General features: G+C 45.2%; 2 protein-coding genes across 2 annotated transcripts in view; one reads left to right on the forward strand and one right to left on the reverse strand.

Moving 5' to 3' along the window:
* LOC139471013 (adenosine deaminase-like) overlaps window positions 1-13,720 on the forward strand; it is a 33,308-nt gene extending 19,588 nt beyond the window's left edge. Inside the window, exons 3-8 of the mRNA XM_071253325.1 lie at window positions 972-1,228; window positions 4,568-4,695; window positions 6,039-6,110; window positions 9,404-9,573; window positions 11,325-11,451; window positions 12,748-13,720. Coding sequence (XP_071109426.1) covers window positions 972-1,228; window positions 4,568-4,695; window positions 6,039-6,110; window positions 9,404-9,573; window positions 11,325-11,451; window positions 12,748-12,840 — 847 coding nt within the window. The 3' untranslated portion in view covers window positions 12,841-13,720. The remainder of the gene's footprint in view (window positions 1-971; window positions 1,229-4,567; window positions 4,696-6,038; window positions 6,111-9,403; window positions 9,574-11,324; window positions 11,452-12,747) is intronic.
* A 6,114-nt stretch (window positions 13,721-19,834) lies between these two features.
* Window positions 19,835-23,995, reverse strand: part of LOC139458558 (orexin receptor type 2-like) — a 52,188-nt gene continuing 48,027 nt past the window's right edge. Inside the window, exon 2 of the mRNA XM_071239989.1 lies at window positions 19,835-21,161. Within this exon, the coding sequence (XP_071096090.1) occupies window positions 19,909-21,150 (1,242 nt within the window). The 5' untranslated portion in view covers window positions 21,151-21,161 and the 3' untranslated portion in view covers window positions 19,835-19,908. The remainder of the gene's footprint in view (window positions 21,162-23,995) is intronic.

The raw sequence follows: 23,995 nt of genomic DNA on the forward strand, positions 1-23,995 counted from the left end.
CTTTATTTGTGTTGTAGTGGTAATCGATATGCAGTGGACCGACTTGACAGTCTCTTTATCTATGTTGCAGTGGTAGTCGAGATGCAGTGGACCGACTGGACGGTCTCTTTATTTGTGTTGTAGTGGTAATCGAGATGCAGTGGACCGACTTGACAGTCTCTTTATTTGTGTTGCAGTGGTAATTGAGATGCAATGGACCGACTTGACAGTCTCTTTATTTGTGTTGCAGTGGTAGTCGAGATGCAGTGGACCGACTTGACAGTCTCTTTATTGATGTTGCAGTGGTAATCGAGATGCAGTGGACCGACTTGACGGTCTCTTTATTTGTGTTGTAGTGGTAATCGAGATGCAGTGGACCGACTTGACGGTCTCTTTATTTGTGTTGTAGTGGTAATCGAGATGCAGTGGACCGACTTGACAGTCTCTTTATTTGTGTTGTAGTGGTAATCGATATGCAGTGGACCGACTTGACAGTCTCTTTATCTATGTTGCAGTGGTAGTCGAGATGCAGTGGACCGACTTGACGGTCTCTTTATTTGTGTTGTAGTGGTAGTCGAGATGCAGTGGACCGACTTGACAGTCTCTTTATCTATGTTGCAGTGGTAGTCGAGATGCAGTGGACCGACTTGACAGTCTCTTTATCTATGTTGCAGTGGTAGTCGAGATGCAGTGGACCGACTTGACGGTCTCTTTATTTGTGTTGTAGTGGTAGTCGAGATGCAGTGGACCGACTGGACGGTCTCTTTATTTGTGTTGCAGTGGTAATTGAGATGCAGTGGACCGACTGGACGGTCTCTTTATTTGTGTTGCAGTGGTAATTGAGATGCAGTGGACCGACTGGACGGTCTCTTTATTTGTGTTGCAGTGGTAATTGAGATGCAGTGGACCGACTTGACAGTCTCTTTATTTGTGTTGTAGTGGTAGTCGAGATGCAGTGGACCGACTGAACAGTCTCTTTATTGATGTTGTAGTGGTAGTCGGGATGCCGTGTATCGACTGGCCTATGAGTTCTGTGAGGACTGCTCCCTGCAAGGCATCAAGTATGTGGAAGCCAGGTACTCGCCACACCTGCTTGCTAACACATTTGAGAAGCCAGTGTACGCCCCGGAGCCCGGCAACTTTTCCCCGCGCGACGTCGTGACGACGGTCGGCGAAGCACTGCAGCAAGGGACACGTGACTTCAACATCCAGGTGAAGGAAATCCTCTGCTGTATACGCAACTTTCCAGGTGAGAACTGCATGAGTAAGTCTGGTATTACGCCTCTCTGAACAGCGGTTCACTTCCTAGTATATCACTGGGTGTCAGCTGGACGTGAGAGAAACGCCTCAGAGATGTATGTCGTGGTCCTTTAACACAAGAATGGGTACAGTTCTGACAAACCTAGAAATTCAAACATTGACAAGGCAGAAGGGCGAAAGGCTACTGTGGCGTTATCATTGACAGGGCAGAATGGTGAATACAAATGTAAGGGTTATCATTGACAAGGCAGAATGTTGATATACAAATGTAAGTGTTATCATTGACAAGGCAGAAGGGCGATACACTATTGTGACGTCATCATTGACAAGGCAGAATGGAAATATACAAATGTAAGGGTTATCATTGACAAGGCAGAATGATGATATACACATGTAAGGGTTATCATTGACAAGGCAGAAGGGCGATACACTATTGTGACGTCATCAATGACAAGGCAGAATGGAGATATACAAATGTAAGGGTTATCATTGACAAGGCAGAATGATGATATACAAATGTAAAGGTTATTACTGACAAGGCAGAATGGAGATATACAAATGTAAGGGTTGTCACTGACAAGGCAGGGGGTGATATACAAATGTAAGGGTTATCACTGACAAGGCAGAATGGTGATATACAAATGTAAGGGTTGTCACTGACAAGGCAGAATGGTGATATACAAATATAAGGGTAATCATTGACAAGTTAAGGGGTGATATACAAATGTAAGGGTTATCACTGACAAGACATGCGGTGATATACAAATGTAAGGGTTACCACTGACAAGTCATGGGGTGATATACAAATGTATCGGTTATCACTGACAAGAGAGGGGGTGATATACAAATGTAAGGGTTATCATTGACAAGGCAGGGGGTGATATACAAATGTAAGGGTTATCATTGACAAGGTAGGGGGTGATATACAAATGTAAGGGTTGTCACTGACAAGGCAGTTGGTGATATACAAATGTAAGGGTTGTCACTGACAAGGCAGGGGTGATATACAAATGTAAGGGTTGTCACTGACAAGGCAGAATGGTGATATACAAATGTAAAGGTTGTCACTGATAAGGCAGGGGGTGATATACAAATGTAAGGGTTATCACTGACAAGGCATGGGGTGATATACAATTTAAGGGTTGTCACTGACAAGGTAGACTGTTGATATACAAATGTAAGGGTTATTACTGACAAGGGAGGGGGTGATATACAAATGTAAGGGTTGTCACTGATAAGGCAGAATGGTGATATACAAATGTAAGGGTTGCCACTGACAAGGTAGGGGGTGATATACAAATGTAAGGGTTATCACTGACAAGGCAGAGTGGTGATATACCAATGTAAAGGTTGTCACTGACAAGGCAGGGGGTGATATACAAATGTAAGGGTTATCACTGACAAGGCAGGGGGTGATATACAAATGTAAGGGTTGTCACTGACAAGGCAGAATGGTGATATACAAATGTAAGGGTTGTCACTGACAAGGCAGGGGGTGATATACAAATGTAAGGGTTGTCACTGACAAGGCAGGGATGATATACAAATGTAAGGGTTGTCACTGACAAGGCAAGGGGTGATATACAAATGTAAGGGTTGTCACTGACAAGGCAGAATGTTGATATACAAATGTAAAGGTTGTCACTGACAAGGCAGAATGGTGATATACAAATGTAAGGGTTGTCACTGACAAGTCATGGGGTGATATACAAATGTAAGGGTTATCACTGATAAGGCAGGGGGTGATATACAAATGTAAAGGTTGTCACTGACAAGGCAGGGGGTGATATACAAATGTAAGGGTTATCACTGACAAGGCAGAATGGTGATATACAAATGTAAGGGTTATCACTCACAAGGCAGAATGGTGATATACAAATGTAAGGGTTATCACTCACAAGGCAGAATGGTGATATACAAATGTAAGGGTTGTCACTGATAAGGCAGGGGGTGATATACAAATGTAAAGGTTGTCACTGACAAGGCAGGGGGTGATATACAAATGTAAGGGTTATCACTGACAAGGCAGAATGGTGATATACAAATGTAAGGGTTATCACTCACAAGGCAGAATGGTGATATACAAATGTAAGGGTTGTCACTGATAAGGCAGGGGGTGATATACAAATGTAAAGGTTGTCACTGACAAGGCAGGGGGTGATATACAAATGTAAGGGTTGTCACTGATAAGGCAGGGGGTGATATACAAATGTAAGGGTTGTCACTGACAAGGCAGGGGGTGATATACAAATGTAAGGGTTATCACTGACAAGGCAGAATGGTGATATACAAATGTAAGGGTTATCACTGACAAGGCAGAATGGTGATATACAAATGTAAGGGTTATCACTCACAAGGCAGAATGGTGATATACAAATGTAAGGGTTGTCACTGATAAGGCAGGGGGTGATATACAAATGTAAAGGTTGTCACTGACAAGGCAGGGGGTGATATACAAATGTAAGGGTTGTCACTGATAAGGCAGGGGGTGATATACAAATGTAAGGGTTGTCACTGACAAGGCAGGGGGTGATATACAAATGTAAGGGTTATCACTGACAAGGCAGAATGGTGATATACAAATGTAAGGGTTATCACTCACAAGGCAGAATGGTGATATACAAATGTAAGGGTTGTCACTGATAAGGCAGGGGGTGATATACAAATGTAAAGGTTGTCACTGACAAGGCAGGGGGTGATATACAAATGTAAAGGTTGTCACTGACAAGGCAGGGGGTGATATACAAATGTAAGGGTTGTCACTGATAAGGCAGAATGGTGATATACAAATGTAAGGGTTGTCACTGACAAGGCAGGGGGTGGCAATATCGTTGGATAAACTGGTGTAGGAAATATCCGGACGTGAATGCATGGTGTGATCTGCAATGATCAGGAGGGTAGTGAGAAAGAATGCTTGAATTGGATTTTTGCCTTTCTACACGAGAAAGTCAAATTCAGTACATTATCTTTAGTGATGTTATTTAGCGTATTTGAACATGATTGCACTGAACCAAAGACGTACATAGATCTCTATACGTCTTAGACTGAACAAATCATCAGACAAAGTCGAGTGGCCTTCACCCAATACAGCAGTGCTGACACGCCCATCTATCAGTGGGAGGCGACTCTGTTACCTTAACACTCACAAAACAAAGAGGCCATAATAATGGTAGTAAGGGACATTAGCGGTACGTTTACCACATACTGTCATCAAATATGCAAATTTTATTGTTTGTGACAGTTTTCATTTGGACATTTGATATTGAAATGAAATGTTTTCTGCCTGTCACGTAATAATCTTGTTTGAATAGTTACTTGTTACTTTCAGAATGGTCGCTAGAGGTGGCTAGTTTGTGTCGGGAGTTCCGAAGCAGTGTGGTTGCTATTGACGTCGCTGGTCCTGAGTTCCTCAGCGGCAAGGACGCCACGCAGTGCCCCCATAAACTAGCGTTTAAGGTTCCTCTTGCACTCTACTTAACAGTTCCCACTCATATGGTCTCGTTCTTATAACTACCGAACCTCGTATACTTCGAATGACATACTGTATACTTAGCACCCAACCGGAGCCTCGTAGACATATACAGACACAAACAGACACATTCAGACACATACAGACATATAAAGACACATGCAGACACATATAGACGCATACAGACACGTGCAGACACATACAGACACATTCAGGCACATGCAGACATATACAGACACAAACAGACACATACAGACACATACAGGCAAATATAGACACATACAGACACATGCAGACTTATACAGACACAATTAGACACATACATGCACATATAGACACATACAGACACATATAGACACATACAGACACATACAGACACATACAAACACATATAGACACATACAGACACATATAGACACATACAGACACATACAGACAGATACAAACACATATAGACACATACAGACACATATAGACATATACAGACATATACAGACACAAATAGACACAAACAAACACAAACAGACACATATAGACACATACAGACACATACAGACACAAACAGACACATACGGACACATATAGACACATACATACATATACAGACACAAACAGACACATACAGACACATACAGGCACATACAGACACGTACAGACACATACAAACACATATAGACACATACAGACACATATAGACACATACAGACACATACAAACACATATAGACACATACAGACATATACAGACATATACAAATACATACAGACACAGACAGACACATATAGACACATACAGACACAAACATACACATATAGACATAAACAGACACATGCAGACACATACAGACATATGTAGACACATACATGCACATATAGACACAAACAGACACATACAGGCACATACAGACACAAACAGACACATATAGACATATACAGACACATACAGACATAAACAGACACACTCTGACACATACATACATATATAGACACATACATACACATATAGACACAAACAGATACATGCTGACACAAACAGACACATACAGACATAAATAGACACATGCAGACACATACAGACATATATATATACAAATATATATATATATATATATATATACAGGCACATGCAGACACATACAGACATATGTAGACACAAATAGTCACAAACAGAAACATACAGACGCATAGAGACACATATAGACACATACAGACACATACAGACACATGTCCCCCAAGTCTCTAAGAATACATGCAAAGTAAACAAATACCAGGACACTATCGAACACTTCTTAAGGACTAATTTTTTAAAACTGAGTGTTACTTACTTTCAGGAAGTTGAGGACGCAGGATTACATCGAACAGCACACGCTTCAGAAGTTAGGTCTTCAGTGATGATGTATGAGGTTGGTATTCACATACAGGCATCACACACAGGCGCCACACACAGGCGTTGCACACAGACGTCACACACAGACATCACAAACAGGCGCCACACAGTCGCCACACACAGGCGCCACACACAGTCGCCACACACAGACATCACACACAGGCGCCACACACAGTCGCCACACACAGACATCACACACAGGCGCCACACACAGGCGCCACACACAGACATCACACACAGTCGCCACACACAGTCGCCACACACAGGCGCCACACACAGACATCACACACAGGCGCCACACTCAGGCGCCACACCCAGGCGGCACACTCAGGCGGCACACACAGGTGGCACACACAGGCGGCATACTCAGGCGGCACACACAGGCGCGTCACACAGGCGTCACACACAGGCGGCACACACAGTCACCACACACAGGCGTCACACACAGGCGCCACACTCAGACATCACACACAGGCGGCACACACAGGCATCACACACAGGCGCCACACACAGACATCACACACAGGCGCCACACACAGGCGGCACACTCAGGCATCACACACCGGCGCCACACACAGGCGGCACACACAGGCGGCACACTCAGGCATCACACACAGGCGCCACGTATAGGCGGTACACACAGACGTCACACACAGGCGCCACACACAGACGGTACACACAGTCTCCACACACAGGCGTCACATAGACGGCACACTCAGGCGTTACACACATGGGGCACACACAGACGCCACACAATGGCGTCACACACAGGCGTCACACAAAGACGGCACACTCAGGCGTCACACAAAGGCGCCACACACAGGCGTCACACAAAGACAGCACACTCAGGCGTCACACACAGGTGGCACACTCAGGCGTCACACACAGGCGCCACACTCAGGCGTCACACAAAGGCGGCACACTCAGGCATCACACACAGGCGCCACACTCAGGCGTCACACACAGGCGCCACACATAGGTGTCACACACAGGTGGCACACTCAGGCGCCACACACATGCGTCACACAAAGACGGCACACTCAGGCGTCACACAAAAACGGCACACTCAGGCGTCACACACAGGTGGCACACACAGGCGCCACACACAGACGTTACCAGGCATCACACACAGGCGTCACACATATGCATCACACACAGGCGTCACACACAGCCATCATACACAGCCATCACACTCAGGCATCACTCAGGCGGCACACACAGGCACATAACACATTACTTTCAAGCAGAACTCACAAGCATCATGAGTGAGGGCCAAACTGTAAGTACCTCGGAGCATACGACGGCGTTCTGCAATGTTTGGCCCTCACTCTATGAAGGTTCACACTCCAATGAACTCACACAAAGTAAAGTCAATTCTTATAGTTTTTATGTCACTGTTATGTACCTCGAGGGATATCTTGCAGGATTTCATTTAGTACATTTAGACGTCATGTTTAGACTGACAGTCCTACAACAACGAACGCGGAATAAAATAGTTCATGAAAAGAAGAGGTTGTATGAGTATGCATGCTCAAATTGTAGTTTGGTTACAACAAATAGATTCCCTTGGCTCTTGCGAACGCAAATTAGCCGCCCTTGATTTTCATTAACCTTTTACGACCAAACAAACGTTGATATAGGGGAAAAGGAAAGGGTAAGGGAGGTAACTCGTGTTACCCAAAAACCAAAGCTTCCGCCACTTTGGACATGAAGGCATCCTTTCCATCAATGAGACTTTGAGGGTTTTCTTCTGTGTGTCAGTCAGTTTTTCAATGTTGAATTTCTTGCAAACTCGATCATAATCAATGAGACTGTCCAACCAAACACTGAGACCGGTTTGTAACCCGCATTCTAATTGGCACGTTATACCTTGAAGCGTTGTGAATCAAATTCGCAAATGGAAAAAAGGTACTTTGAGATTACAAGAACCACGGGTATGGATCCAAGGCTTAGTGTAGATTTACCGAAAGACATCTTGAGATATAGAGGATGCATTAGATCAAAAAGGTATCTCTAAAAACTACCCCAGCAAGTCGGTCACAGTGACAGCGCGTCGTAATACATCATAATACATCAAATACCGGACGTCACAATGGCCGTCACGAAAAACGTGACGGGAGAGATTTCCGAAATTGTTGTTGAACCTTTTGCGATAACAAGTGTTTGTCATGATTGATAAATTGTCCGATCACTGAAAGGTGATCATAAAGATGAGTCTAACAGATACTTAGGATAATTTACACTTTGCCGAAGATTGTCACTGGATGTGCATTTCTTCGTTTGGGTCACACGGATTGGTCGTAGGGCGGATATTCTTGTACGGGTATGCAGTCTCACCATCTGTTTAATTTCAGTGCATGCTAAAACGCTAAGTTCAAGATTAAAGGGTATAAATGATCAGAAACAACGCTTCTGTTTTTAGTCATGCTAGGGAATTCCCAGGGGTTTTCCAAGGAATGTGAAAGTAGTTCGTCAGTGTAGACGTCATTTCAAGAATACAATCACGTGAAAAAGTGTCGTTCATCCACTTATGAACGTCAGTTTAGCGGTCAAGTGACCGACCTCTCGTCCAATGGAAAAGCCCTATAATCGTGTAAACTTCACGTTTAAAAAAAAATGTCTGTTGTGTTGTGGCATACTGTCTGTTCCGTTGTGCTATACTGTCTGTTGTGTTGTGTTATACTGTCTACTCTTAATGTTGTATCGTGTTATATTGTTTGTTGTGTTGTGCTATAATGTCTGTTGTGTTGTGATGTACTGTCTACACTTTATGACGTATCGTGCTATACTGTCTGTTGTGTTGTGCTATACTGTCTGTTGTGTTGTGGTATACTGTCTGTTGTGTTGTGCTATACTGTCTGTAGTGTTGTGCTATATTGTCTGTTGCGTTGTGGTATACTGTCTGTTGCGTTGTGGTATACTGTCTCTTGTCTTGTGCTATACTGTCTATACTTATTTTTGTATCGAGTTATATGATCGGTTGTGTTATGGTATATTGTCTGTTGTGTTGTGTTATACTGTCTATTGTGTTGTGCTAAACCGTCTTTACTAATTGTTGTATCGTTTTATACTGTCTATGGTGTTGTGCTATATTGTCTGTTGTGTTGTGCTGTACTGTCTGTTATGTTGTGGTATACTGTCTGAACTAAATGTTGTAACGTGTAAAACTGAATGTTGTGTTGGGGATACACTGTCTGTTGTGTTGTGCTATAGTGTCTATAGGTCGCGTTGTGATATACTTGTCTACTGACTGTCATGACTATATGCAGTGTTGTTGTATCCTGCCCATGCTGCTTGTTGTATTCTCAGGCTCTCGATGAGTACCACGCTGAAAGGATCGGCCACGGCTACCGAAGTCTTGATTGTGACAAGATGTACCAAAGAGTACTGAAAGAAAGAATTCATCTGGAAACTTGTCCGATATCGTCAATCTTAACCGGAGGTGCTCCGAATGGGAAGAGCAACCACCCTATATTGAGGTGAAATTTGCAGGGGTGAAGATGAAATAAGCATCTCTCATGGCGTACTCCTACGGTGTGTGTCGATGAGATTATTTCATGGCCTCCTTGTCCAGTGTGTTTCATGACCCTGTTTCATAACTGTTTATCTCCCGTGTGGGTTGTAACTGGTTATCTCCCTTGTGTGTGTTATCACTAGTTATATCTCTATTGTGAGTTATCACTAGTTATATCTCTATTGTGTGTTATCACTAGTTCTATCTCTATTGTGTGTTATCACTAGTTCTATCTCTATTGTGTGTTATCACTAGTTATATCTCTATTGTGTGTTATCACTAGTTATATCTCCATTGTGTGTTATCACTAGTTATATCTCTATTGTGAGTTATCACTAGTTCTATCTCTATTGTGAGTTATCACTAGTTATATCTCTATTGTGAGTTATCACTAGTTCTATCTCTATTCTGTGTTATCACTAGTTCTATCTCTATTGTGTGTTATCACTAGTTATATCTCCATTGTGTGTTATCACTAGTTATCTCCCGTGTGTGTTGTGACTGGTTACCTCCCCTGTGTGTGTTATCACTAGTTCTATCTCTATTGTGTGTTATCACTAGTTCTATCTCTATTGTGTGTTATCACTAGTTCTATCTCTATTGTGTGTTATCACTAGTTATATCTCTATTGTGAGTTATCACTAGTTCTATCTCTATTGTGAGTTATCACTAGTTATATCTCTATTGTGAGTTATCACTAGTTCTATCTCTATTCTGTGTTATCACTAGTTCTATCTCTATTGTGTGTTATCACTAGTTATATCTCCATTGTGTGTTATCACTAGTTATCTCCCGTGTGTGTTGTGACTGGTTACCTCCCCTGTGTGTGTTATCACTAGTTCTATCTCTATTGTGTGTTATCACTAGTTCTATCTCTATTGTGTGTTATCACTAGTTCTATCTCTATTGTGTGTTATCACTAGTTACATCTCTATTGTGTGTTATCACTAGTTCTATCTCTATTGTGTGTTATCACTAGTTATATCTCTATTGTGTGTTATCACTAGTTATATCTCTATTGTGTGTTATCACTGGTTATATCTCTATTGTGTGTTATCACTAGTTATATCTCTATTGTGTGTTATCACTAGTTATATCTCTATTGTGTGTTATCACTAGTTATATCTCTATTGTGTGTTATCACTGGTTATATCTCTAGTGTGTGTTATCACTAGTTATATCTCTATTGTGTGTTATCACTAGTTATATCTCTATTGTGTGTTATCACTAGTTCTATCTCTATTCTGTGTTATCACTAGTTCTATCTCTATTGTGTGTTATCACTAGTTATATCTCTATTGTGTGTTATCACTAGTTATATCTCTATTGTGTGTTATTACTAGTTATCTGCCGTGTGTGTATGTTATCACTAGTTATCTCCCGTGTGTGTTGTGACTAGTTATCTCCCCTGTGTGTGTTATCAATGGTTATATCTCTATTTTGTGTTATCACTAGTTATCTCCCTTGTGTATGTTATCACCAGTTATCTCCCATGTGTGTTTTTACTCGTATTCACCCCTGTGTGTTGTGACTAGTTACCTCCCCTGTGTGTGTTATCGCTAGTTATCTCCCTTGTGTGTGTTATGATTAGTTATCTCCCCTGTGTGTGTTGTAACCAGTTATCTCCCCTGTGTGTGTTGTAACCAGTTATCTCCCCTGTGTGCGTTGTAACCAGTCATCTCCCATGCCTGTGATCAACGGTCTCTCCTGCTCCAGGTTCGCCCAGGACAAGGCCAACTTCTCACTGAACACCGACGACCCCACAGTCTTGGACAACACCCTTACAGACGACTACATGACGGCGAAGGAATTTGGCTTGTCAGATGATCACATCACACAATCGGTGAACATTTCAACTGTTACTGACACTAGATTGTGTGATAAAGCCTTACACCCATGGTACACGACCTAACTTATGGATACCCATGGTACACGACCTAACTTATGGATACCCATGGTACACGACCTAACTTATGGATACCCATGGTACACGACTTTACTTATGGATACCCATAGTACATAACTTTACTGATGGATACCCATGGTACACGACTTTACTTATGGATACCCATGGTACACGACTTTACTTATGGATACCCATGGTACACGACTTTACTTATGGATACCCATAGTACACGATTTTATTTATGGATACCCATAGTACATAACTTTACTGATGGATACCCATGGTACACGACTTTACTTATGGATACCCATGGTACACGACTTTACTAGTGGATACCTATGGTACACGACTTTACTTATGGATACCCATAGTACATAACTTTACTGATGGATACCCATGGTACACGACTTTACTTATGGATAGCCATGGTACACGACTTTACTTATGGATACCCATAGTACACGACTTTACTTATGGATACCCATAGTACACGATTTTATTTATGGATACCCATAGTACATAACTTTACTGATGGATACCCATGGTACACGACTTTACTTATGGATACCCATGGTACACGACTTTACTAGTGGATACCTATGGTACACGACTTTACTTATGGATACCCATAGTACATAACTTTACTGATGGATACCCATGGTACACGACTTTACTTATGGATACCCATGGTACACGACTTTACTAGTGGATACCTATGGTACACGACTTTACTTATGGATACCCATAGTACACGACTTTACTTATGGATACCCATAGTACACGATTTTATTTATGGATACCCATAGTACATAACTTTACTGATGGATACCCATGGTACACGACTTTACTTATGGATACCCATGGTACACGACTTTACTAGTGGATACCTATGGTACACGACTTTACTTATGGATACCCATAGTACATAACTTTACTGATGGATACCCATGGTACACGACTTTACTTATGGATACCCATGGTACACGACTTTACTTATGGATACCCATAGTACACGACTTTACTTATGGTTACCCATAGTACACGATTTTATTTATGGATACCCATAGTACATAACTTTACTGATGGATACCCATGGTACACGACTTTACTTATGGATACCCATGGTACACGACTTTACTAGTGGATACCTATGGTACACGACTTTACTTATGGATACCCATAGTACATAACTTTACTTAAGGATACCTATACAGATATTTTCTTTCCATGCAGATATTCAATGCAGCAAGATCATCCTTCCTCCCTGAGGCGGAGAAGAAACTGCTGGTGTCGGAGCTGGTGAAAGTGTATGGTGCCCAGTGGTGATGGAAGACATTCCTTGTCATCCCCAGACAACCAGCCTGTGAAGGAGGGCCACGTGGGACATAGGATGGGAGGGGCCAGGTATTGGGGAAGTCAAGGTGTGGAGCTTACAGAGGGTGTGAGGGGCGTCGTATGGTGGGAAGGTGGAAAGAATGTTGATGGTATACCTAGTCATTAATACTGTCCAGCATGTTACTCCATGTATTCAAGACTTGTATAGTTTATATTGAATTCGTGTGTAATGTTTGAGTTGTGTGAAACTATTGTCCCTTGGGGACTTGGGGTAGACTTTGACACAGAAGGTGGAACGCCATGATATAACTGGTATTCTGCTAGAAGCGGCGTTAAACCCAACTCACTCACTCACTTTGTGTCACGGCGTGTCAGCTAAATGTGGGAGGAAAGCCCGAAGTGATGCGGGTCTTAGACGAAACACACGACCACGAGTATGGTGCTGACAAACATAATCGGGGCGAACCGGGACTCGAACCTACAAACTATGCTTGTCGCAAGAAGCGACTAACGGGATCTGGTGGTCAGGCTCGCTGGATTGGTTGATGCATGTCATCGTACCCAATTGCGTGGATCGATGCTCATGATGTCTATCATCTTATTGTCTGTTTCAGACTCGATTTACAGACCGCCGTCATGTACCTGAAACATTGCTGAGTGCGGCGTTAAACAACAAACAAACAAACCCACAAGCATAGGTTTCTGGCGTGCCCAAGGGACGCAACTCTGCACAGTAACAGCAACTCTACTAAGCGAGTTGCGGCGCCTGAGACAACTGGGCTACCCGTGTCACCCTGCAACGGGTGGAAGTGATCATCTTACCAAACCTGATAATCACCGACAGACTGACACTGCTTATGTCTAATATGCTTTTATGAACGAATAAATTGTTGTGTTTAATTCAAATACATAAGGAAAAGCTATTTTGTTTTCATTTCACGGTCGCCATCTATTGTCCTGTATGCGCTAGATAGCAGTCTTCCTTCAGTTCAGGAACTACTACCTGTAGCAGTCTCTTACTTCTGTGGAGGAGAGTTTGTCTGTAGAGGGTGCTGGTGTGAGAGTAAATGTGTTCCCACTGGAATTATTTTTTTTTTTTTTATAAAAAAATTTGTGTTGTGTGTGGGGGGCGTGGGGGTCGATATACCAGATGTATGGAATACGTGGAAAATATTTTCCATGATCAGCCTCCATCCCTCTCAATTTGGACCCAACAATATCACCTAATAAGTTTTAATATGCCTTGGTTTAAATATTCTGGGATCTTACTTTGGTAGGATTTTTGAATAAAGGGCTCAAGTTAAAAGGGAAAAGCCACTTCCTATGTGACAGGTAGTTTTCCCGTGAATTGTACTAACCATACGGTCCTTACTGCCTTCATGGATTACCAAACGCCTTACAGTACCTTACAGTACCTTACAGTATCTTACATTGCCTTACATTGTATTTTTTATGATATAACTTTGCACCATTAAGGCCTAATTCATCATGCACATAATATCTAGCATTGACTTCTTCCAGTAGAGGAGCGTCTGTCTGAAGCGGGCGCTCGTGGTCTCTTCCTTTAGTGGAAGACGTCTGTCTGTAGAGGGCGCTAGTGGCCTCTTCCTTTAGTGTTAAGTTGAGCGTCTGCCTGTAGAGGGCGTTAGCTGTCTCTTCCTTTGACAAGATAGATACAATTTTATGGATAACAACTTCTTTAATACTGTGGATCTCTTCCTTTAGTGGTAAGTTGAGCGTCTGTCTGTAGAGGGCGCTAGTAGCCTCTTCCTTTAGTGGAAGACGTCTGTGTGTAGAGGGCGCTGGTAGCCTCTTCCTTTAGTGGAAGACGTCTGATTGTAGAGGGCGCTAGTAGCCTCTTCCTTTACCGGAAGACGTCTGTCTGTAGAGGGCGTTAATGGTCTCTTCCTTTAGTGGAAGACGTCTATCTGTAGAGGGCGCTAGTAGCCTCTTCCTTTAGTGGAAGACGTCTATGTGTAGAGGGCGCTGTTTGCCTCTTCCTTTAGTGGAAGACGTCTGATTGTAGAGGGCGCTAGTAGCCTCTTCCTTTACCGGAAGACGTCTGTCTGTAGAGGGCGTTAATGGTCTCTTCCTTTAGTGGAAGACGTCTATCTGTAGAGGGCGCTAGTAGCCTCTTCCTTTAGTGGAAGACGTCTGCCTGTAGAGGGCGCTAGTAGCCTCTTCCTTTAGTGAAAGACGTCTGTCTGTAGAGGGCGCTAGTAGCCTCTTCCTTTACTGGAAGACGTCTGTCTGTAGAGGGCGCTAGTAGCCTCTTCCTTCAGTGGAAGACGTCTGTCTGTAGAGGGCGATAGCTGTCTCTTCCTTTAGTGGTAAGTTGAGCGTCTGTCTGTAGAGGGCCCTAGCGGTCTCTTCCTTTAGTGGTAAGTTGAGCGTCTGCCTGTAGATGGCGCTAGTAGTCTCTTCTTTTAGTGGAAGACGTCTGTCTGTAGAGGGCGCTCATGGTCTCTTCCTTTAGTGGAAGACGTCTGCCTGTAGAGGGCGCTAATGGTCTCTTCCTTTAGTGGATGACATCTGTCTGTAGAGGGCGCTAGTAGCCTCTTCCTTTAGTGGTAAGTGGAGCGTCTGTCTGTAGAGGGCACTAGTAGCCTCTTCCTTTAGTGGAAGACGTCTGTCTGTAGAGGGCGATAGTAGCCTCTTCCTTTAGTGGAAGACGTCTGCCTGTAGAGGGCGCTAGTAGCCTCTTCCTTTAGTGGAAGACGTCTGATTGTAGAGGGCGCTAGTAGCCTCTTCCTTTAGTGGAAGACGTCTGCCTGTAGATGGTGCTAGTGGTCTCTTCCTTTAGTGGAAGACATCTGTCCGTAAAGGGCGATAGTAGCCTCTTCCTTTAGTCGAAGACGTCTTTCTGTAGAGGGCGATAGTAGCCTCTTCCTTTAGTGGAAGACGTCTGTCTGTAGAGGGCGCTATTAGCCTCTTCCTTCAGTGGAAGACGTCTGTCTGTAGAGGGCGATAGCTGTCTCTTCCTTTAGTGGTAAGTTGAGCGATTGTCTGTAGAGGGCCCTAGCGGTCTCTTCCTTTAGTGGTAAGTTGAGCGTCTGCCTGTAGAAGGCGATAGCGGTCTCTTGCTTTAGTGGTAAGTTGAGCGTCTGTCTGTAGAGGGTGTTAGCGGTCTCTTCCTTTAGTGGTAAGTTGAGCGTCTGCCTGTAGATGGCGCTAGTAGTCTCTTCCTTTAGTGGAAGACGTTTGTCTGTAGATGGCGATAGCTGTCTCTTCCTTTAGTGGTAAGTTGAGCGTCTGTCTGTAGAGGGCCCTAGCTGTCTCTTCCTTTAGTGGTAAGTTGAGCGTCTGTCTGTAGAGGGCCCTAGCGGTCTCTTCCTTTAGTGGTAAGTTGAGCGTCTGTCTGTAGAGGGCCCTAGCTGTCTCTTCCTTTAGTGGTAAGTTGAGCGTCTGCCTGTAGAAGGCCCTAGCGGTCTCTTCCTTTAGTGGAAGACGTCTGTCTGTAGAGGGCGATAGTAGCCTCTTCCTTTAGTGGAAGACGTCTGCCTGTAGAGGGCGCTAGTAGCCTCTTCCTTTAGTGGAAGACGTCTGATTGTAGAGGGCGCTAGTAGCCTCTTCCTTTAGTGGAAGACGTCTGCCTGTATATGGCGCTAGTGGTCTCTTCCTTTAGTGGAAGACATCTGTCCGTAAAGGGCGATAGTAGCCTCTTCCTTTAGTCGAAGACGTCTTTCTGTAGAGGGCGATAGTAGCCTCTTCCTTTAGTGGAAGACGTCTGTCTGTAGAGGGCGCTAGTAGCCTCTTCCTTTAGTGGAAGACGTCTGCCTGTAGATGGTGCTAGTGGTCTCTTCCTTTAGTGGAAGACATCTGTCCGTAAAGGGCGATAGTAGCCTCTTCCTTTAGTCGAAGACGTCTTTCTGTAGAGGGCGATAGTAGCCTCTTCCTTTAGTGGAAGACGTCTGTCTGTAGAGGGCGCTAGTAGCCTCTTCCTTCAGTGGAAGACGTCTGTCTGTAGAGGGCGATTGCTGTCTCTTCCTTTAGTGGTAAGTTGAGCGTCTGTCTGTAGAGGGCCCTAGCGGTCTCTTCCTTTAGTGGTAAGTTGAGCGTCTGCCTGTAGAAGGCGATAGCGGTCTCTTGCTTTAGTGGTAAGTTGAGCGTCTGTCTGTAGAGGGTGTTAGCGGTCTCTTCCTTTAGTGGTAAGTTGAGCGTCTGCCTGTAGATGGCGCTAGTAGTCTCTTCCTTTAGTGGAAGACGTTTGTCTGTAGAGGGCGATAGCTGTCTCTTCCTTTAGTGGTAAGTTGAGCGTCTGTCTGTAGAGGGCCCTAGCGGTCTCTTCCTTTAGTGGTAAGTTGAGCGTCTGTCTGTAGAGGGCCCTAGCTGTCTCTTCCTTTAGTGGTAAGTTGAGCGTCTGTCTGTAGAGGGCCCTAGCGGTCTCTTCCTTTAGTGGTAAGTTGAGCGTCTGTCTGTAGAGGGCCCTAGCTGTCTCTTCCTTTAGTGGTAAGTTGAGCGTCTGCCTGTAGAAGGCCCTAGCGGTCTCTTCCTTTAGTGGTAAGTTGAGCGTCTGTCTGTAGAGGGCCCTAGCGGTCTCTTCCTTTAGTGGTAAGTTGAGCGTCTGCCTGTAGATGGCGCTAGTAGTCTCTTCTTTTAGTGGAAGACGTCTGTCTGTAGAGGGCGCTCGTGGTCTCTTCCTTTAGTGGAAGACGTCTGCCTGTAGAGGGCGCTAATGGTCTCTTCCTTTAGTGGATGACATCTGTCTGTAGAGGGCACTAGTAGCCTCTTCCTTTAGTGGAAGACGTCTGTCTGTAGAGGGCGATAGTAGCCTCTTCCTTTAGTGGAAGACGTCTGCCTGTAGAGGGCGCTGGTAGCCTCTTCCTTTAGTGGAAGACGTCTGCCTGTAGATGGCGCTAGTGGTCTCTTCCTTTAGTGGAAGACATATGTCCGTAGAGGGCGATAGTAGCCTCTTCCTTTAGTGGAAGACGTCTGTCCGTAGAGGGCGCTAGTAGCCTCTTCCTTTAGTGGAAGACGTCTGCCTGTAGAGGGCGCTAGTAGCCTCTTCCTTTAGTGGAAGACGTCTTTCTGTAGAGGGCGCTAGTAGCCTCTTCCTTTAGTGGAAGACGTCTGTCTGTAGAGGGCGCTAGTAGCCTCTTCCTTTAGTGGTAAGTTGAGCGTCTGTCTGTAGAGGGCGATAGCGGTCTCTTCCTTTAGTGGTAAGTTGAGCATCTGTCTGTAGGGGGCCCTAGCGGTCTCTTCCTTTAGTGGTAAGTTGAGCGTCTGTCTGTAGAGGGCCCTAGCGGTCCCTTCGTTTAGTGGTAAGTTGAGCGTCTGCCTGTAGAGGGCGCTAGTAGCCTCTTCCTTTAGTGGAAGACGTCTCTCTGTAGAGGGCGCTAGTAGCCTCTTCCTTTAGTGGAAGACGTCTGTCTGTAGAGGGCGCTAGTAGCCTCTTCCTTAAGTGGAAGACGTCTGCCTGTAGAGGGCGCTAGTGGCCTCTTCCTTTAGTGGAAGACGTCTGTCTGTAGAGGGCGATGGTAGCCTCTTCCTTTAGTGGAAGACGTCTGTGTGTAGAGGGCGCTAGTAGCCTCTTCCTTTAGTGGAAGACGTCTGTGTGTAGAGGGCGCTAGTAGCCTCTTCCTTTAGTGGAAGACGTCTGTCTGTAGAGGGCGCTAGTAGCCTCTTCCTTTAGTGGAAGACGTCTGCCTGTAGAGGGCGCTAGTAGCCTCTTCCTTTAGTGGAAGATGTCTGATTGTAGAGGGCGCTAGTAGCCTCTTCCTTTAGTGGAAGACGTCTGATTGTAGAGGGCGCTAGTAGTCTCTTCCTTTAGTGGAAGACTTCTTTCTGTAGAGGGCGCTAGTAGCCTCTTCCTTTAGTGGAAGACGTCTGTCTGTAGAGGGCGCTAGTAGCCTCTTCCTTTAGTGGAAGACGTCTGTCTGTAGAGGGCGCTAGTAGCCTCTTCCTTTAGTGGAAGACGTCTGTCTGTAGAGGGCGCTAGTAGCCTCTTCCTTTAGTGGTAAGTTGAGCCTCTGTCTGTAGAGGGCGATAGCGGTGTCTTCCTTTAGTGGTAAGTTGAGCGTCTGTCTGTAGAGGGCCCTAGCGGTCTCTTCCTTTAGTGGTAAGTTGAGCGTCTGTCTCTAGGGGGCCCTAGCGGTCTCTTCCTTTAGTGGTAAGTTGAGCGTCTGTCTGTAGAGGGCCCTAGCTGTCTCTTCCTTTAGTGGTAAGTTGAGCGTCTGTCTGTAGAGGGCCCTAGCGGTCTCTTCCTTTAGTGGTAAGTTGAGCGTCTGTCTGTAGAGGGCACTAGTAGCCTCTACCTTTAGTGGTAAGTTGAGCGTCTGTTTGTAGAGGGCGCTAGTAACCTCTTCCTTTAATGGAAGACGTCTGTCTGTAGAGGGCGATAGTAGCCTCTTCCTTTAGTGGAAGACGTCTGTCTGTAGAGGGCACTAGTAGCCTCTTCCTTTAGCGGAAGACGTCTGCCTGTAGATGGCGCTAGTAGTCTCTTCCTTTAGTGGAAGACGTCTGTGTGTAGAGGGCGCTAGTAGCCTCTTCCTTTAGTGGAAGACGTCTGTGTGTAGAGGGCGCTAGTAGCCTCTTTCTTTAGTGGAAGACGTCTGCCTGTAGATGGCGCTAATGGTCTCTTCCTTTACTGGAAGACGTATGTGTGTAGAGGGCGCTAGTAGCCTCTTCCTTTCTGCTTGTAGAGGGCGCTAGTGCTCACTTATTCTATCACTCTCCCGGGGAAAAACAAATATTCATCTGTTATTCTTTGAATTGTTCAGACTGTGGTTTGTCCTTCCAAATAGCCAGGTACATTGGTCCGTCCATAATTTTGAAGTATACTAAGCTCTGATTATGGTGGGATTTTTTTTGGTTTATCAGCACCATCACGTGATTGTGTGTTTAACCCAAGTGGTAAACGTCTGACACCAGCATCACTTCGGGTTATCCTCTCACATTAAAAACCACTCACTCACTCACCTTACATATACATCAAAGATACAATTTATTTTATATAGAGGTATAATGAACAAAATATCACCTGATATCAATATATGAACACATAATTGTAAAAGTGTTACCTGAAAAAATACTATACTGTTGCAGTTTCTATAATTAGGGTTAACAATCGGGGACTGCTTCTAAACTCCGGAACTGATTTGGAACGTTAATCTCCTCACAGGGTTTCGGAGATTGACAGCAAGAGCTTTGTTTGCACAGACAACAGAAAACTTTCCTCAAAACTGTCTTACACTCCAGACGAAACCCGTCGTTACAGAAACTGTAAATGATGGGATTTGCTGCACTGTTAATGAAAAAGGACCGCAGGAAAAGTTTGTAAGCGATCAAAGCAGAGTTATTACAATGAAGGCCGTCCTCAAAGCCAGGGTATAGACTTTTAATTATCTGCAATGCGAAGAATGGAATAAAACTTATAATGAAAACCACTGTGACACAGAACAACATTATTGTTGTTTTGATGGTTTGGTTTTGGTTTAAGTTCTGTCTCCTTCGTTGCTCTGTACTCAAGATGCTGGCATCCCTATCAGCACTAAGCTGCATCACTTCCGTCGTATTTCCCACCATGCAGTTCAACTTCCGTATTGAGTCTGCAAGTGATGCTGATGAGTTTTTAGTTATGGCTGTCCGTGACATCTTTTTCCTCCGTGACTTCTGTCTCCACACGCGTACTACAATGAGTACATACAGGACCACCAGGGCGGCCATGGTAGCCAGACACATCACAGTCAGTATGACGATGTACACCTGTGGGTACCATTTATCAACAACACTGTCATCAAAGGAACAATCGTATGTGTCAATCCCACTCATCTGCTCTGTACGACGCCCGTACAACAGTGTCGCCGGCCATGACAGCAGCAGGGACCCGACCACCGCGAACACAATCCACAGACGCGTCTCCTTCAAACTCATCTGTCTCTCGAACGGCCGACATATTTTCCTGTACCGATCAATTGCAATGGCGAGTAAGGCGCCTGCTGACGCTGTAGTGTTGAAGGTAATTGTGAATCTCATTATCCTACACACATGTGGCGAGTTGAAGTGATAATCAAATCTCAAGTCCACCATTTCAGCTGGGATGGCAATCAAACAGTTCACCAAATCAAAGATGGCTAAACTGAGGATAAAGTATTTCGACGTACTTGCAGTGAATTTGGAATAGTACACAGCACACACGAGCAGGTTGCCGCAGAAGCCGATGAGAAGTAGCACTCCTATAAACAAGATGGCGGGCAGCTTGTTGAGGGCCTCGCTGTTCTCCAGCAGCATGAGGCGAGCCTTCAGTTCCGGCTCCGTGTGGTTCAGGCCGTCCGAGAACAACACGTGATTGCATGACGTCATGGCGGAGGTAGCTGAAAAAAAGAAATACAGTTTTGGTATAATGAGGTCTTTTTTATTTCTGTCCATTGCTGTCACTGAAAATGACACCTCTAGTTATCATACACTAACGAAAGGGTTGTTGTGGAATATGAAACCAGAAATGATGTAAAGTATATGCAACAAACGTTATATTTGCGATAACACTTTCCCAGTAAAGTACATATTCTAGTACTTTTTTCCCAAACGGGATTCGAATGCTCACTCTCTAAAGACACAAAGTCTATGTAGTCGATACCAAGTTATCCTATTTGTTGTAGATTGATGTAACTTTCACGAACATAACTGTCGCCATTCTATACGCAGAATGGCTGTGCCACATGCGGTGGTATTTTAGAGATGGTAGTGACTTGTGGATTTCAACGTCTGTTTCATTATTCTTTCAATGCGCCACAACTGTGCTGATGCTCGTGCCTTTGTCGCGTGATCCACAACTGAGTAGTACATTCCTGTTCAGCTGAGACATTCACAGAGACTAACAAACAGAAGAAGCCTAGGAACGACGCCTGTAATAACACGAGGCACAGTTGAAGTCCACAACTCAAACTGTCTTCATGAGCAGAATGACAGGGGCACACACAGGATGACAGGGGCACACACAGGATGACAGGGGCACACACAGGATGACAGGGGCACACACAGGATGACAGGGGCACACACAGGATGACAGGGGCACACACAGGATGACAGGGGCACACACAGGATGACAGGGGCACACACAGGATGACAGGGGCACACACAGGATGACAGGGGCACACACAGGATGACAGGGGCACACACAGGATGACAGGGGCACACACAGGATGACAGGGGCACACAAAGGATGACAGGGGCACACACAGGATGACAGGGGCACACACAGGGTGACAGGAGAACACACAGGGTGACAGGGGCACACACATGATGACAGGGGCACACATGATGACAGGGGTACATACAGGATGACAGGGGCACACAGGATGACAGGGGCACACACATGATGACAGGGACACACAGGATGACAGGGGCACACACAGGATGACAGGGGCACACAAAGGATGACAGGGGCACACACAGGATGACAGGGGCACACACAGGATGACAGGGGCAAAAACAGGATGACAGGGGCACACAAAGGATGACAGGGGCACACACAGGATGACAGGGGCACACACAGGGTGACAGGAGAACACACAGGGTGACAGGGGCACACACATGATGACAGGGGCACACATGATGACAGGGGTACATACAGGATGACAGGGGCACACAGGATGACAGGGGCACACACATGATGACAGGGACACACAGGATGACAGGGGCACACACATCATGACAGGGACACACACAGGATGACAGGGGCACACACAGGATAACAGGGGCACACACAGGATGGCAAGGGCACACAGGATGACAGGGGCACACATGATGACAGGGACACACACAGGATGACAGGGGCACACAGGATAACAGGGGCACACAGGATGGAAGGGGCACTCACAGGATGACAGTGGCACACACAGGATGGCAAGGGCACACAGGATGACAGGGCCAAACATGATGACAGGGACACACACAGGATGACAGGGGCACACAGGATAACAGGGGCACACAGGATGGAAGGGGCACTCACAGGATGACAGGGGCACTCAGGATGACAGGGGCACACAGGATGAGAGGGACACACACAGGATAACAGGGGCATAGAGGATGACAGGGGCAGACACAGGATGACATGGGCACACAAAATAGGTGTAGTGACCGGCCCATTGTTAAATGTGTTCGACAGAGACTCCCAGGTGTAGTGACCGGCCCATTATTAAGTGTGTTAGACAGAGACTCCCAGGTGTAGTGACCGGCCCACTCTTAAATGTGTTTGACAGAGACTCCCAGGTATAGCGACCGGCCCATTGTTAAATGTGTTAGACACAGACTCCCAGGTGTAGTGACCGGCCCATTGTTAAATGTGTTTGACAGAGACTCCCAGGTATAGTAACTGGCCCATTGTTAATTGTGTTAGACAGAGACTCCCAGGTGTAGTAAATGGCCCATTGTTAAGTGTGTTAGACACAGACTCCCAGGTGTAGTGACCGGCCCATTGTTAAGTGTGTTAGACACAGACTCCCAGGTGCAGTAACCGGCCCATTGTTAAATGTGTTAGACAGAGACTCCCATGTGTAGTGACCGACCCATTGTTAAGTGTGTTAGACAGAGACTACCAGGTGTAGTGACCGGCCCATTGTTAAGTGTGTTAGACACAGACTCCCAGGTGTAGTAACTGACCCATTGTTAAGTGTGTTAGACAGAGACTCTCAGGTGTAGTAACCGTCCCATTGTTAAGTGTGTTAGACAGAGACTCTCAGGTGTAGTGACCGGCCAATTGTTAAGTGGGTTTGACAGAGACTATCAGGTGTAGTGACCGGCCCATTGTTAAGTGTGTTAGACAGAGACTCCCAGGTGTAGTGACCGGCCCATTGTTAAGTGTGTTAGACAGAGACTCCCAGGTGTAGTGACCGACCCATTGTTAAATGTGTTAGACAGAGACTCCCAGGTATAGTGACCGGACCATTGTTAAGTGTGTTAGACAGAGACTACCAGGTGTAGTGACCGGCCCATTGTTAAGTGTGTTAGACACAGACTCCCAGGTGTAGTGACCGACCCATTGTTAAATGTGTTAGACAGAGACTCCCATGTGTAGTTACCGGCCCATTGTTAAATGTGTTCGACAGATACTCCCAGGTGTAGTGACCGGCCCATTGTTAAGTGTGTTAGACACAGACTCTCAGGTGTAGTGACCGGCCCATTGTTAAATGTGTTAGACAGAGACTCC

Source organism: Haliotis cracherodii, unplaced genomic scaffold (genome assembly GCF_022045235.1).
Source record: "Haliotis cracherodii isolate W230 unplaced genomic scaffold, xgHalCrac1.p SCAF_1, whole genome shotgun sequence".
Lineage (NCBI taxonomy): Eukaryota > Metazoa > Mollusca > Gastropoda > Lepetellida > Haliotidae > Haliotis > Haliotis cracherodii.